We start from the raw sequence: 15635 nt of genomic DNA, 5'->3' as shown, positions 1-15635 counted from the left end.
TATTTGTTGCTGTAATATTGTTACAAAGCATTGTGAAAAAACCTACATATCAGATGTACTGGAGAAAAAGAGCTATATTAGCCACACAAATTTTTAGAGGTTCTACCTTTCAAGAGGTTTGTCAATTTGAAGAAACAACTTACATTTATTGGACAATGCAACCTATAACACAGAAAGCCATCCACAACCCAAACTGAATAAAGTATGGCATATTGTGAGCTACCTGTCTGATAAATTTAGAAACAGCTGTGTTCCAGAAAGATATCACCATAGATGAAAGCCTGCTGTTATATAAAGGGCGACTGGGATGGATCCAGTATTTGCCGCTCAAGAGAGCTAGGTTTGGCATGAAAATATTCATGTTGTGTGAGTCACAGACTGGATATGATTTGTCCCTAATTATTTATGTTGGCAAGGGCACTACATTTGAGGAAGAATAAAAGGATCTGCCAATGTCGTCACAAATTGTAATGACACTAATGCAACCCTTGCTAAATATGGGATACTGCTTGACTCTAGATAATTATTATAGTTCTCCCCAGCTTGCTGACCTTCTGCTAACAAAAAGAACAGATATGTATGGCACCGTGTGTCCTACAAGAAAAGAAATGCCGCCTTCTTTCCGGACCAAGAAACTGAAGAAAGGAGAGGTTACAGCATTCTAGCGAGGTAAACTGACTGCACTGAAATGGAAAGATAGGAGAGACGTCTGCATGCTGTCCACTATCCACAATGCAGAAATACAAACACAGAAAGTAAGAAACAAATATATTGCCAAACCAGTGACTGTATTTGCTTATGACACCATGGGGAGTGGGGATAAAGTTGATCAGCACATTGCAAACAATACATTGCCACACAAGAGGAGTAAAAAGTATAACAAGAAGATATTTTTTCATATTTTGGAATTAGCAGAATGGACTGCCTTTGTCCTATATAAAAAACATGGAGGTAAGCTCACTGCCCTTGACTTTAGCGTGGCTGTCGCTGAACAGCTCACTGCCAAACATCAGGGGGAGGAATGTTCACCCAAAGCAGTGGGCTGTCCATCAGCAAAATCAACCCCAACAGGACTTGTTGGATGTCATTTTCCACCTAAGATTCCTCTGACCAAGCAGAAGCAGAATCCACCTAGAACGTGTAGAATGTGCAGTAGTGTGCGTGATGCCAGAGGGAAGAAGGCACGGATGGAATCAAGATACATGTGTAAAGACTGTGGTGTAGCTTTGTGTATTGATCCTTGCTTCAGGGTATTTCACACAGCCACAAACATATAAACAATGGCTCTAAATTTTAATGGTTAGTGTTGCTGTTCACTTTTAGTGCTTCGATGCACAGAATTACTGTAATTTTAAGAAGAAAAAGAAAAGGTTTAGCCTATCAAGAGTATACTCTTGATTTTAAACCAGGGGCTATTTAGAGATGAGTGTCCATTGTTAACCACCTAAAAATAATTTCTATGTTACTGTCGTATTGTGCTTGACTGAATATTTCATTTTGGCAATTAAATAATTAGTTGAAGAACCATCATAATGTAAATAATACATATGTTAAGAGGTTAAACGTAAAAATAATTTAAAATTATTGTAAAACAATTGTGTGTGTGTGTGTGTGTGTGTGTGTGTGTGTGTGTGTGATGTGTGTGTGTGTGTGTCTCTCTCTGTGTGTGTGTGTGTGTGTGTGTGTGTGTGTGTGTGTGTGTCTCTCTCTGTGTGTGTGTGTGTGTGTGTGTCTCTCTGTGTGTGTGTGTGTGTGTGTGTGTCTCTCTCTCTCTGTGTGTGTGTGTGTGTGTGTGTGTGTGTGTGTCTCTCTCTGTGTGTGTGTGTGTGTCTCTCTCTGTGTGTGTGTGTGTGTGTGTGTCTCTGTGTGTGTGTGTGTGTCTCTGTGTGTGTGTGTGTGTCTCTGTGTGTGTGTGTGTGTGTGTGTGTGTGTGTGTGTGTGTGTGTGTGTGTGTGTGTGTCTCTCTGTGTGTGTGTCTCTCTGTGTGTGTGTGTGTGTGTGTGTGTGTGTGTGTGTGTGTGTGTGTGTGTGTGTGTGTGTGTGTGTGTCTCTGTGTGTGTGTGTCTGTGTGTGTGTGTGTGTGTGTGTGTGTGTGTGTGTGTCTCTGTGTGTGTGTGTGTGTGTGTCTCTGTGTGTGTGTGTGTGTGTGTGTGTGTGTGTGTGTGTGTGTGTGTGTGTGTGTGTGTGTCTCTGTGTCTCTGTGTGTGTGTGTGTGTGTGTGTGTGTGTGTGTGTGTCTCTGTGTGTGTGTGTGTGTGTGTGTGTGTGTGTGTGTCTCTGTGTGTGTGTGTGTGTGTGTGTGTGTGTCTCTCATTTTTTTTTTTTTATTTTTTATTTTTTTTTTTTTTTTCCCCCTCTAAGGTAAGTCTTTCTGCTCCCAGGATTGGAATGACTCCTTTCGTCTTTCCCTCTCCTTCCCTCTTTCCTGATGAAGCAACCGTTCGTTGCAAAAGCTTGAATTTTGTGTGTGTTTGTGTCTCTATCAACATGCCAACGCTTTCATTTGGTAAGTTAAATCATCTTTGTTTTTAGATAAATTTTCCCACCTGGGATGTTTCCCTCTATTATATTCATATCATTAATTTAAAATTATTGTACGCAATTAAGCTCTGTTTTTGTACACACCATGTAACAGCCATAGAAATTAATCCTTACGTTTTCCACTACACAGCATATTTTATGTGTTACCAGTTTAAAGTATATCCTTTAGTTTCAGCCAGTGAACTTTCTATATTTGTTTTTAGAATAACAACTACTGTTTTACACTAATCTTTCTTTATTTTTATTTTTACATGTGAATAAATATAAGCATCACAGATGCAGATGTAGTAGTTTTATACAAAATGTTAAATTACTTACCTTTATTCTTAGTAGCATTAGTTATCTTCGTGCCCACCCCCCAACCTGCCACCCCAAAATATTCTTTTATGTCTGAAGCTTACATCAGTGGCTTTTACCTAATATATTTTACATTTTATATGTGTTTTATTACCTGATACGTTAAATAGGTGCAGAAGTAGACATGGGTGCATATACTTCTAATGGTTTAAATGTATTTGTCTTCAAAGTGTGACTGTTCTCCAATCCTTTCACAAACTCTTGATTATCCTGTGTATTTATAGCAGTTATTTAAACGTGTCTGGAATAAACATAAGTGTGTTTCAAATATTTTGTAAATGTTCAATAACTGATTACACCTGCATCCTTCCTGTCCCCAATTCCCCAACTCTTCAGACTATCTACCTCTTCCCACCTACACCTTTCTCATTCAAATCCTCCCCTCCACCATTCACCAATCACTTCCTCTCCTAAAGGTCTATTCAAAAATGTATTCAGTGTACCATTCATTGAAACACAACATTATTAATTATATAACACAACATTGACGTTGACACTCCCAGCGCTTAATGCAGGTGATTGGGGTAATGGAACACATCCAGGTGCTGACGTTGAGAGGGCAAATGTAAACATAAGTAGAATGCACACCCGTCATTCCGTCAACCATCAGCAATTGAAGAGTTGTGAGAGTAGAATGTACACCAATGAAGAGAAGGTAGAAATGCTACTCATCTATGGGGAATGTAAGTTAGCAGAACAGTAATTGCAATACCGTTTTCTTAGGTACGGGTACATTTAGAACAGTGGTTTAGTCCTTTTAAATACTGTTGTGTAGAGTATGTGTACAGTAAATGCTGTCCTTCCTACAAACTGCATCGACATAATGTTTCTTTTATTGTTGTTGTTGGTTAGCGAAATGCTACACAGGCAGCGGAACTGTACAGAGTGATATCCAGACAAGAACCCACCTTCCCAATGGATGTTTTCTCATCTTGTTGCGGTGCTTCAGGAAACGGGAAATTTCAACCCAAGACAACGCAATTGTCATAGCACTCGCACAGACGAAGCTGCCGAAGTTACCATTCTCACTTCTGTTGCTATGAATCCACATGTGAGCACATGACAGCTTGAACACAAGATTAGCATTCCTAAAACCAGTGTACTTCGTATTCTTACATGTCACCGGTTCCATCCTTACCATGTACACCTACATCAAGAATTGCATGGAAATTATTTCCAGAATCGTGTACAGTTCTGTCAGTGGGCACAGCAGCAAATCCTCACCAACTTCTTCTCCAATGTTCTATTTGCCGATGAATGTTCCTTCTCAAACAAAGGACAGGTAAATACAAGGAACATGCATTATTGGTCCAGCGACAACCCCCAATGGCTTAGACAGCATCAATTGAGAGTTAACATGTGGTGTGGGATGCTTGTTACTACAATTATTGGCCCTTATTTCATCAATGGTAGTCTAAATGGCACAGCATATGCCAACTTCCTCAGATGAATTCTTCCTCCTCTTCTGGATGAAGTGCCACTAAGATCCAGAATGCTTATATGGTATCAACAGGATGGATATCCAGCACATAAAATCTTGCATGCATGTTGTGTTCTGAACTAAAGGTATATTGCCAGATGGATTGGTCAAGGAGGAACAGTTACTTGGCCTGCTAGGTCTCCTGATTTAAATCCTCTGGACTTCAACTCCAGAGGACATGCAGGATTGTATTGTGTGTGCTTGGCAGGCAATACTGGAAACAGTAAATAATTCTTTCAGTCAATGAGTGCACCAGTGTATCGGTGTCTAGGGTCACCACTTTGAGCACCTTTGAATGGTCTACTCCTGGGCAATGGTCCAGGAGAGTAAAATTCAATTTTGGTTATGTTTTTACTTGGTTTTCATTTGTTTTCTGACAACTCCAGCAAGTGGACGGGTTTTTAATACTGGGCACAGTCAATGTGTTACGTAATTAATAATGTTGTGTTTCAGTGAATGGTACACTGTGATACATTTTTGAATAGGTCTGTAAGAGTGGAAATGAATTACCGAATAAAAAAATGCAGGGTGCCATTTAAAGAAGTCATGCCACTATTCATATCTTTGTCTTTGCTGTAGCTTTGTTTTTTACAGTCATGCTGATTGATGTCCCCCGATGGCCGAAGAACTACTGATTGAAACATTTTGTCATTTGCATCTGGACAAACAGTTATTTAGGGTGGCCAAGCTAAATGGGACACCCTGTATATACAGAGTGTCCAAAAAAGGATTTCCTGATTTCAAAATTAAATATCTCGAAAACAAAGATTGATAGAGGAATGCAGTAAACGGTATGTTTATTGTGAAAGCTGTAAGAAGTTTATACAGCAGTTTGAAATAATAGTTACAAAAGCTGCTAACAGATGGCGCTGTACGCTGTACAGCTCATATCAGCATACATAAGTGAAATAATCGTATGAAAACAATCACATAACAATGTTTTCAAAATGTTCACAATTGGCACAACAGAGGTGGCGCAAATGAAGAATGAAATTCACCATCACATTTTGTAGTGTCTCAACTGAAATGGATTCACATGCCACAGAGATCGCCGATTCAAGCTCGTCCAGGGTGGCGGGATGCTTCGGGTAGACCATGTCTTTCACTGTGCCCCACAAAAAAGTCACGGAGTCAAATCTGGCGAATATGGAGGCCAATCCATGCCTGCACCAGTAAATTTGGGAAATTCCAAAGCAATGACTAGATTCCCGAAGTATTCCTCAAGAAAGCGAAACACTTGCTCTGTCCGATGTGGTCGGGCTCCATCTTGCATAAACATTCAGTACTTGGTCGATCCTCTAAAGCTTGCTGTGTGGCGACATTGTTCCAAAATTGCAATGTAACGTGCACCAGTGACTGTTTCTCAAATGAAAAAAGGGCCAATAATGCCTCTGCTGCATTCTGCAGCCCACAAAGTAACTTTAGGAGAATACAGGGGTTTTGCTTCACACCAATATGGCTTTCTGGAACCCCAAAATCTCCAATTCTGCTTATTCACGTATCCATTCAGGTGGAAGTGTGCTTCATCTGTAAACCAGGTGCAGCCAACATCAAATCCTTCACTATCAATCATTGTGAGCATCTGATTAGCAAAGGCAACCCTTTGTTGCACAGTTCGTACAGGTATGGCCTGGTGCATTTGAAGTTTGAATAGAAACATGTGTAGGCTCTTTCTCAGTATTTTCTGCATGATAGAATGCTTCAAACCAGTCTGATGCAGTTCTACGGATGGATGACATTGGATTTTGCTGAATAATTCCAGAAACTGTGGCAATATTTTCAGGCATAACTGCGGTTTGCTTGTGGCCAACATGCCCCACTAGATAATCAGTTACGCTGCCTGTTCATTGAAATTTTGTGAAGAGCGTACAAATGGTTTTTGCATCGGGTCCTTTTTGAACATTAAATTGTGCTTGAAAACTTCGCCTTGTTGCCGTAGGACTCTCTTCTAACCTGTGGTATTCTAGCACCAGAAAAACGCATTGTTCAATGGAGTACATGGTTTTAATCTCTTCCTTCAGTACGCTAACCTCCTTTCACATTTCAATAGTGGAACTGATCGCTCAGGGCTTCGGAGCCCTGTGTGGGCTCTAATCTCTCTGATTTTATCCTCATGGTCTCTTCGCAAGATATACGTAGGAGGGAGCAATATACTGCTTGACTCTTCGGTGAAGGTATGTTCTCAAAACTTTGACAAAAGCCCGTACCGAGCTACTGAGCGTCTCTCCTGCAGAGTCTTCCACTGGAGTTTTTCTATCATCTCCGTAACGCTTTCGTGATTACTAAATGATCCTGTAACGAAGCGCGTTGCTCTCCGTTGGATCTTCCTTATATCTTCTATCAACCCTATCTGATACGGATCCCACACTGCTGAGCAGTATTCAAGCAGTGGGCGAACAAGTGTACTGTAACCTTTTTCCTTTGTTTTCGGATTGCATTTCCTTAAGATTCTTCCAATGAATCTGTCTGGCATCTGCTTTACCGACGATCAACATTATATGATCATTCAATTTTAAATCACTCCTAATGCGTACTCCCAGATAATTTATGGTATTAACTGCTTCCAGTTGCTGACCTGCTATTTTGTAGCTAAATGATAAAGGATCTATCTTTCTGTGTATTCGCAGCACATTACACTTGTCTACATTGAGATTCAATTGCCATTCCCTGCAACATGCGTCAATTCGCTGCAGATCCTCCTGCATTTCAGTACAATTTTCCATTGTTACAACCTCTCGATACACCACAGCATCATCTGCAAAAAGCCTCAGTGAACTTCCGATGTCATCCACCAGGTCATTTATGTACATTGTGAATAGCAATGGTCCTATGACACTCCCCTGCGGCACACCTGAAATCACTGTTACCTCGGAAGACTTCTCTCCATTGAGAATGACATGCTGCATTCTGTTATCTAGGAACTCCTCAATCCAATCACACAATTGGTGTGATAGTCCATATTCTCTTACTTTGTTCATTAAACGACTGTGGGAACTGTATCGAACGCCTTGCGGAAGTCAAGAAACACGGCATCTACCTGTGAACCCGTGTCTATGGCCCTCTGAGTCTCGTGGACGAATAGCGCGAGCTGGGTTTCACATGACCGTCTTTTTCGAAACCCATGCTGATTCCTACAGAGTAGATTTCTAGTCTCCAGAAAAGTCATTATACTGGAACACAATACGTGTTCCAAAATTCTACAACTGATCAACGTTAGAGATATAGGTCTATAGTTCTGCACATCTGTTCGACGTCCCTTCTTGAATACGGGGATGACCTGTGCCCTTTTCCAATCCTTTGGAATGCTATGCTCTTCTAGAGACCTACGGTACACCGCTGCAAGAAGGGGGGGCAAGTTCCTTCGCATACTCTGTGTAAAATTGAACTGGTATCCCATCAGGTCCAGAGGCCTTTCCTCTTTTGAGCGATTTTAATTGTTTCTCTATCCCTCTGTTGTCTATTTCGATATCTACCATTTTGTCACCTGTGCGACAATCTAGAGAAGGAACTACAGTGCAGTCTTCCTCTGTGAAACAACTTTGGAAAAAGACATTTAGTATTTCGGCCTTTAGTCTGTCATCCTCTGTTTCAGTACCATTTTGGTCACAGAGTGTCTGTGCCTTTTGTTTTGATCCACCTACCGCTTTGACATAAGACCGAAATTTCTTAGGATTTTCTGCCAAGTAACTACATAGAAATTTACTTTCGAATTCATTGAATGCCTCTCGCATAGCCCTCCTCACACTACATTTCACTTTGCGTAATTTTTGTTTGTCTGCAAGGCTTTGGCTATGTTTATGTTTGCTGTGAAGTTCCCTTTGCTTCCGCAGCAGTTTTCTAACTCGGTTGTTGTACCATGGTGGCTCTTTTCCATCTCTTATGATCTTGCTTGGCACATACTCATCTAACGCATAATGTACGATGGTTATGAACTTTGTCCACTGATCCTCAACACTATCTGTACTTGAGACAAAACTTTTGTGTTGAGCCAACAGGTACTCTGAAACCTGCTTTTTGTCACTTTTTCTAAACAGAAAAATCTTCCTACCCTTTTTAATATTTCTATTTACGGCTGAAATCATCGATGCCGTAACCGCTTTATGATCGCTGATTCCCTGTTCTGCATTAACTTTTTCAAATAGTTCGGGTCTGTTTGTCATCAGAAGGTCTAATATGTTATCGCCATGAGTCGGTTCTCTGTTTAACTGCTCAAGGTAGTTTTGAGATAAAGCACTTAAAAAAATTTCACTGGATTCTTTGTCCCTGCCACCCGTTATGAACGTCTGAGTCTCCCAGTCTATATCCGGCAAATTAAAATCTCCACCCAGAACTATAACATGGTGGGGAAATCTACTCGAAATATTTTCCAAATTAGCCTTCAGGTGCTCAGCCACAGCTGCTGAGCCAGGGGGCCTATAGAGACATCCAACTACCATGTCTGAGCCTGCTTTAACCGTGACCTTCGCCCAAATCATTTCACATTTTGGATCTCCGTCAATTTCCTTCGATACTATTGCACTTCTTATCGCTATAAACACGCCTCCCTCTTCACTGTCCAGCCTGTCTCTGTGGTATACATTCCAATCTGAGTTTAGAATTTCATTACTGTTTACATCTGGTTTCAGCCAACTTTCTGTCCCTAGTACTATATGGGTGTTGTGACCGTTTATTAATGAGAGCAGTTCTGGGACCTTTCTATAGACGCTCCTGCAGTTTACTATTAGCACATTAATATTGTTATTCCCTGTTGCATTTTGCCTACTCCTACCTTGCCACGTCAGGAGGTGTCTTGTCAGGCCTAGGGAGGGGATTCTCTAACCTAAAAAACCCCCATGTGCACTCCACACGTACTCGGCTACCCTTGTAGCCGCTTCCGGCGTGTAGTGCACGCCTGACCTATTCAGGGGGACCCTACATTTCTGCACCCGATAGCGGAGGTTGAGAAATTTGCACCCCATATCTCCGCAGAATCGTCTGAGCCTCTGGTTTAAGCCTTCCACTCGGCTTCAAACCAGAGGACCGCGATCGGTTCTCATACTGTTTACTGCATTCCTCTATCGATCTTTGTTTTCGAGATATTTAATTTTGAAATCAGGGAGTCCTTTTCTGGACACCCTGTATATGCTCTGAAATTATAGATACAACCTCCATAAAAATTATCTAGTATTATTCCATCCTACAGCTAGTCTCATATGTTACCATTTTAAAGAATAACATACTGATTTAACCACTGAACATCTAGGTATTGTTTTGAGTAACTGGAGAGATATTGTTTTACACTTCAGAAATTACTTTATGTTGTACATTTATTTTCATACAGAATTTTAACATTTTCATAATGGGCATGCGAACCATGGTGTATGTGTTAAGCACATACTCAAGCAGTTTTAAATGCATGTTATAGATAGGGTTACACATTCTATTAATACTTCACTAAGTTTCATAACATGGACTTCACAGAAGTTTTATTTATATTTGTCAGATAGTACGTATCTGAGTCCAGTAACCTTATTAATTTTGCCACCCCCCCCACCCCACTTTTGGGCACTCACTTCTTTAAACTACCCCTCCTATCAATTTCCCCCTCCCCTGCCATCCACATCACACTGCCCCTATTGACTTTGAATAATGTCTCACATTCTGTTGGCTCCTCGGCTGCACCCATATTCCTTCCCACTCCCCACCATTTTGTCACCTTTGCATTGTGGTTTCCTTGGCTGATTGTGCTGGTGTGAGGGAATTTGGGGAGCATTTTCATACTGCTGTTGTAGTTCGTAACAATATGTATCAATATGTCTGCTTGTGTCTGTATATGTGCAGGTGTGTGTGTGTGTGTGTGTGTGTGTGTGTGTGTGTGTGTGTGTGTGTGTGTGTGTGTGTCTTACCCTCTCCCTTAAAACCCACACCCTTTCGTCTATCCCTCTCCTTCCCTCTTTCCTCATGAAGCAACTGTGGGTTGCGAAAGGTCGATATTTGTGTGTGTTTTTTTTATTTTTTATTGTGTCTGTCTACCAGTGCTTTCCCGTTCAGTAAGTCACAGCATTTTTTTATATATTTTTCCCATGTGAAATGTTTCTTTCTATTATATTCATATTACTACTCACCTACATAGTGTGCCCTATTTTACATAAAGAACTTATTACAAGGAAAAAATTCTATGTTGCAAATATGTTACGATAAGACACTTCACAATGTTTACATGTGAACTTTAATAGTGGATGGATCTTGTGGCACTTAATATGTTCCCTGGTGCTGGTGTGCTTCACTATACTTGACACCAGGTGTAATGCCACCTTCACTTTGGCTAGTTGAATGTGAGGTATGTTAGCAATGGTCATCTATAATAATAGTTATGATCTGGACCTGCTAGTCAGTTCCAACTTGACTTCTTGCTGTGCTCAGTAACTTTTTTCCAAAGTGCGAGTGCAACAATTGAAATTCACAAGCTTCTAGTCTGGACCTTCTCCCAAATTCACCCAGTCTCTTTCATGTCTTTACTATTATTGACATAATTGGAAAGGTCTGCTTGTGTATCCTGTGGTGGCCCTTCCACACTTCCTTCAGCTCATGGCAGCATGGAATAGTGCACTCCTTCAGCAAAAGCAAATGCTTGCTCACTGCTCTGGCTGGACACCCAGGTTTCACATTCTCACTTGAGTCTCTACAAAGAGGCACATCTTGTCAGTGTACCACTTTTCCAACATCCATCTAAGCTAATAGTATTTTCTTTCTATGTTTTGTTCATGTGGCTATCCTTCATAGTTTGAAGAACATAATGGTGTGCCATGGCCTTTCCCATGGAAATGTTATGGGACATCACACTCTCACCAATTGCAAATGGAGGATATTGCATTAACAATCCTTATACTTCTTTACATCACTCAATCATACATTTTAGTCTTACATACATTTTCTCTAATCCTTAATAATACTCTGCATTTGTTTTAAGTGTATTGTTGTTGTTGTTGTTGTTGTTGTTGTTGTTTTCACTCCTGAGACTGGTTTGATGCAGCTCTCCATGCTACTCTATCCTGTGCAAGCTTCATCTCTGTTCCTACTACAACCTACATCCTTCTGAATCTGCTTAGTGTATTCATCTCTTGGTCAGCCTCTATGATTTTTACCCTCCACACTACCCTCAATACTAAATTGGTGGTCCCTTGATGCCTCAGAACATGTCCTACCAACCGATCCCTTCTTCTATTCAAGTTGTGCCACAAACTCCTCTTCTCCCCAATTCTGTTAAATACCTCCTCATTAGTTATGTGATCTACCCATCTAATCTTCAGCATTCTTCTGTAGCACCACGTTTCGAAAGCTTCTATTCTCTTCTTGTTCAAACTAATTATCGTCCATATTTCACTTCCATACATGGCAAGTATCTCCTTAACATTCTCAAATTTATTTAAATTGAAAATTCATCATACCCACTTTTTTCTTTTTAATTACAATCTGTTGATCAATGGGAACTCTGGGTCCCAAAACCAATAAGATTCAAAATGGTATTTATACTTCTCACATAAGAATACTGTGTTTGGATAAACATCACATTGTAACTCAAATAAGGCAGATTCAGAAATGTTCCAGAAATGCAGGACCAAACGTCAGAACACAGTACAGCCAGCATAGTGAATCTCAGAAAAAGGTGTCATAATTTCCTTACTACTGTTACATCATACTTTATTCAGTCTGAAGGAAAACTTATTTCAAATCAAATTTTTTTCCACCACTAAGCATTCTCCACTCCGCACTTGAAACTGTTTAAATTCTTGAAAATTACCTCCTTCTGCTATCATTCACTTATCACACTCTGCCCTCACTATAACGGTTGACATATGCAGCATTTGTCATGCTCCCTGGTGTTGCTATGCTTCACTGTACTGGACACCAGATGGAACGCTGCTTTCTCTTAGCTGGATGAATGTATAATATGTTAACACTGAATTAACAGATGATGATGATGATGATGATGATGATGATGATGATGATGATGATGATGATGATGATGATGATGCGCTCACTGTTCAGGCTGCACATTCAGGTAGTGCCTTATCTCACTCGACTCTGCACAAAAGACACCTCTCATCATTGTACTATTTTTATAATGCTTTCATGCAGCAGTCCTTCATGCTTTGAAGAGTGTAACCATGTGCCATGGCCTTTCCGGTGGAAATGTTATGGGACACCACAACTTCCATGTCATATAATGTAAATGATGTTACTTACCAATGTAAGCAAAATGAACAGTTCAGCTACCTTGTCCCCTGACACACCACAGATTGCATTGTGCGGACTGTGATGTGTCTCTGGTGATCTTTGGAAGACTGTTTTATCTGTGTCCATGTCAGTTGTTGCAATATTATGGAAAGGAAAGTTGACACTCACCATATAACAGAGGTGCTGAGCCACAACCAAAAGATAGTTCTTAATAAAGCTTTCGGCCTTCACCAAAAATAGACCCCCCCCCCCCCCCCACACACACTCACACATGTGTGAGTTGTGTTTGCATTAGTGTGTGTGTATGTGTCTGTCACCTATTTTTGATGAAGGCCTTATGGGCCGAAGCTTTATTTGGAACAGTCTTTTTGTTGTGCCTATCTGCAACTCAGCATCTCCATTATATGGTGAGCAGCAACTTTCCTTTTCATAATATTGTTACATTCCATCCTGGATTTTCCATGTCAGCTGTTGTTCAGACACAATAGTGTGGTGACTACTCTTGTTTATTGGTTAGCAGTTTCATATAACACCTGTGCTATACAGTCAAGAAATGGAAGTCTGTAATATATTTAGGCACTTTAGAAATGTTCTCACTGGCCTCCGTGACTAGATACACTTTTCCGACAAGGACTTGTATTTCATACCAGTCTGATGTCTTTTGACATATAAATAAGTTCATGTTTGTGCTGTTTCTTGCTCTAGTGATTTATGCTTCAATTGTTTATTCCAGCTTTTGCATCAGAAAATGGCCTAAAGCTGAAATCTGGATAATATAAGAATAAAATAAGTTACTGCAGTCATATGGTGGCAGCAGTATTTAAAAAAATTACCAGAAAGAATATGGTTAAATATACAATTCTGTGACTCCCTAGTCTGCAAGAATTTGATACCCAGTAAAATCAACTCCAAGGCTCTGAAAATTTTATTGAAATCTGGACCCTTCATTAAATGGATTAAATTAAGTGTGAAATAATTAATACATGACTACCATGATTTTTTAATACATTACCAATTTCTTAAGTTGCTGTCATCCCTGTTTTTCTTTTTTTCAGTATTTCTGGCATTTATCCCCCAAGAACCTCAAATTTTAGCATGTATGGTGCAAGTAAACATGCAGTTCAGGTACTGACAGAGGGCTTATTAAAGGATTTAGCTGAAAGAAACTCAGGAATCAGAGTTACGGTACAGTATTCAGTTCCAAAGTTTTATTTTGTAGTTAAATGGTCAACCATTATAGAAATACACTGAATATCAAATTTTGGACACTGAAAAATCACACACAGTATAAAACATAATGTTTAAATGTTAAAATTTTACGTAGCATAGTACACAAAACATGACTGTAAAAAGTTCTGTGCTCATCATTCTCACAGCAGCTGCATATAAATTACAATAGTTCAAAAGAAAAATGCCATCTGCATGCTACACCTTAGTGAATTGTTTTAAATTTATAGCCTGTTTGTGCAAGTTGCCGGGTATGTTAAAAGTTGTGATAAGGTGGAAAATTGAGAAATTGAAAATTTTTGTGTAGAGCAACATACAGAAGCATGTGCCTCTGAGATTAAGCTAAATAATGCTAATTTTTATAATTGTAACTGTGTCTAGATCCCAATTGGGAAATTTTCAACTCAATTACTTGGATTCCTTGCTATGGTGCTCTGTCAGGCAGAGGGAAGCAAATTATTATTTGTGGTAATTTCAGTGTAGATTTCTTGAGAGCTTCTGTTAGGGTCAATGACCTTGAAGTATTACTCTATTCATTCAATTTGATATTTATTAATGATTTTCCTACCCAGACAGTACAGGAAAGTAGCATACTGATAAGTAATTTACCTTGGTCTATGAAAATATTTAGTCAAATAAACATTCATCCACTTACGAAAGGTCTTTCTGATCATGATGCACAGCTAGTTACAGTACATGACATAGCTCCAAACAGTAATGCAAAATAGTTCTACCAAATGGTATGATCAGTTAATGATTTAATGATTGTGTATTTTAGGAAAAGCTTGCAGCAGATTTTTTATTTATTCATTTATTTTGATCCAACATCAACTGATAACAAAGTTAATTTTGTTCCAGTCCTCTGGATAAGTCAGAGCCTTACTTGCCAGAGTTACATATTATTGCCTGGCATTATTATCTACACAACTTTTTCTAAATTTAGTCGGGAGAACAATGTTACATATATGGACTATACATAAAAACAGTTTATTACTGCAGATGTAGATTAAGGATGAGATGTGTACCAGGAACCTGATGTTAATTTAAAATATGACTTATTTCATCATACGTTTGTGAGTATTCCAGTAACTGCTAAATGGAAAAGTGCATAACAACAGGAAAGAGTAATGACCCAGAAATAGTCAAATATTATAAAAACTACTGAACTGTGTTAAGGAATGTTACTAAAAATTTAGAAGCACCTATATTCTGTCTGAGATTAGCAACTCTGATAATAAAATTAAAACAATTTGAAATATTGTTTAAACAGGGCAACCTAGAGCACAGGAAGAATGTATGACAATCAGCTCAATGAAAAGTTTATTAACAAAATGTCAGAGCTTGAAAATACTTTAAATAATCATTTTTAAATGTTGTGGAGAAAGCTATATATGTAAGAGGGAATATCTATGCAATTTGATAAAATTGAAGTTCTTCATCTCCTCTTGAAGTTCAGAAAATAGTAAACTCACTCAAATGTAAAGGCTCATGTGGATCTGATGGAATCTTCAACAAAGTATTAAAAGCTTGTTTCCAAGAGATAAGTAGGATTCTCACACACATATGTAACAGCTCACTGGAACAGGGCATTTTCCCCAATAGACTGAAGTGTGCCATTGATAAACCATTGCATAAAAAGGAGGATAGGTCTGATATCAAAAACTGCTGCCCAGTCTCACTTTTGACAAAGTTGTCCAAAATTCTTGAAAATGTAATATATTCAAAAGTAGTTTCACATATTTGCAAAAAAAGTACTAACAAAATGCCGGTTTGTTTTGAGAAGGGCTTTTCTTGCAGAAAATGCTATATATGCC

The 15635-nt window shown here is 39.3% G+C and overlaps 1 protein-coding gene across 1 annotated transcript in view; it reads left to right on the top strand.

Moving 5' to 3' along the window:
* Positions 1-15635, top strand: part of LOC126145057 (farnesol dehydrogenase-like) — a 77836-nt gene that overhangs the window by 54740 nt on the left and 7461 nt on the right. The window contains exon 4 of the mRNA XM_049915529.1: positions 13650-13779. Coding sequence (XP_049771486.1) covers positions 13650-13779 — 130 coding nt within the window. The remainder of the gene's footprint in view (positions 1-13649; positions 13780-15635) is intronic.

This window comes from Schistocerca cancellata, chromosome 2 (genome assembly GCF_023864275.1).
Source record: "Schistocerca cancellata isolate TAMUIC-IGC-003103 chromosome 2, iqSchCanc2.1, whole genome shotgun sequence".
NCBI classification, from domain to species: Eukaryota; Metazoa; Arthropoda; class Insecta; order Orthoptera; family Acrididae; genus Schistocerca; species Schistocerca cancellata.
This window is presented reverse-complemented; position numbering and strand designations above follow the sequence as displayed.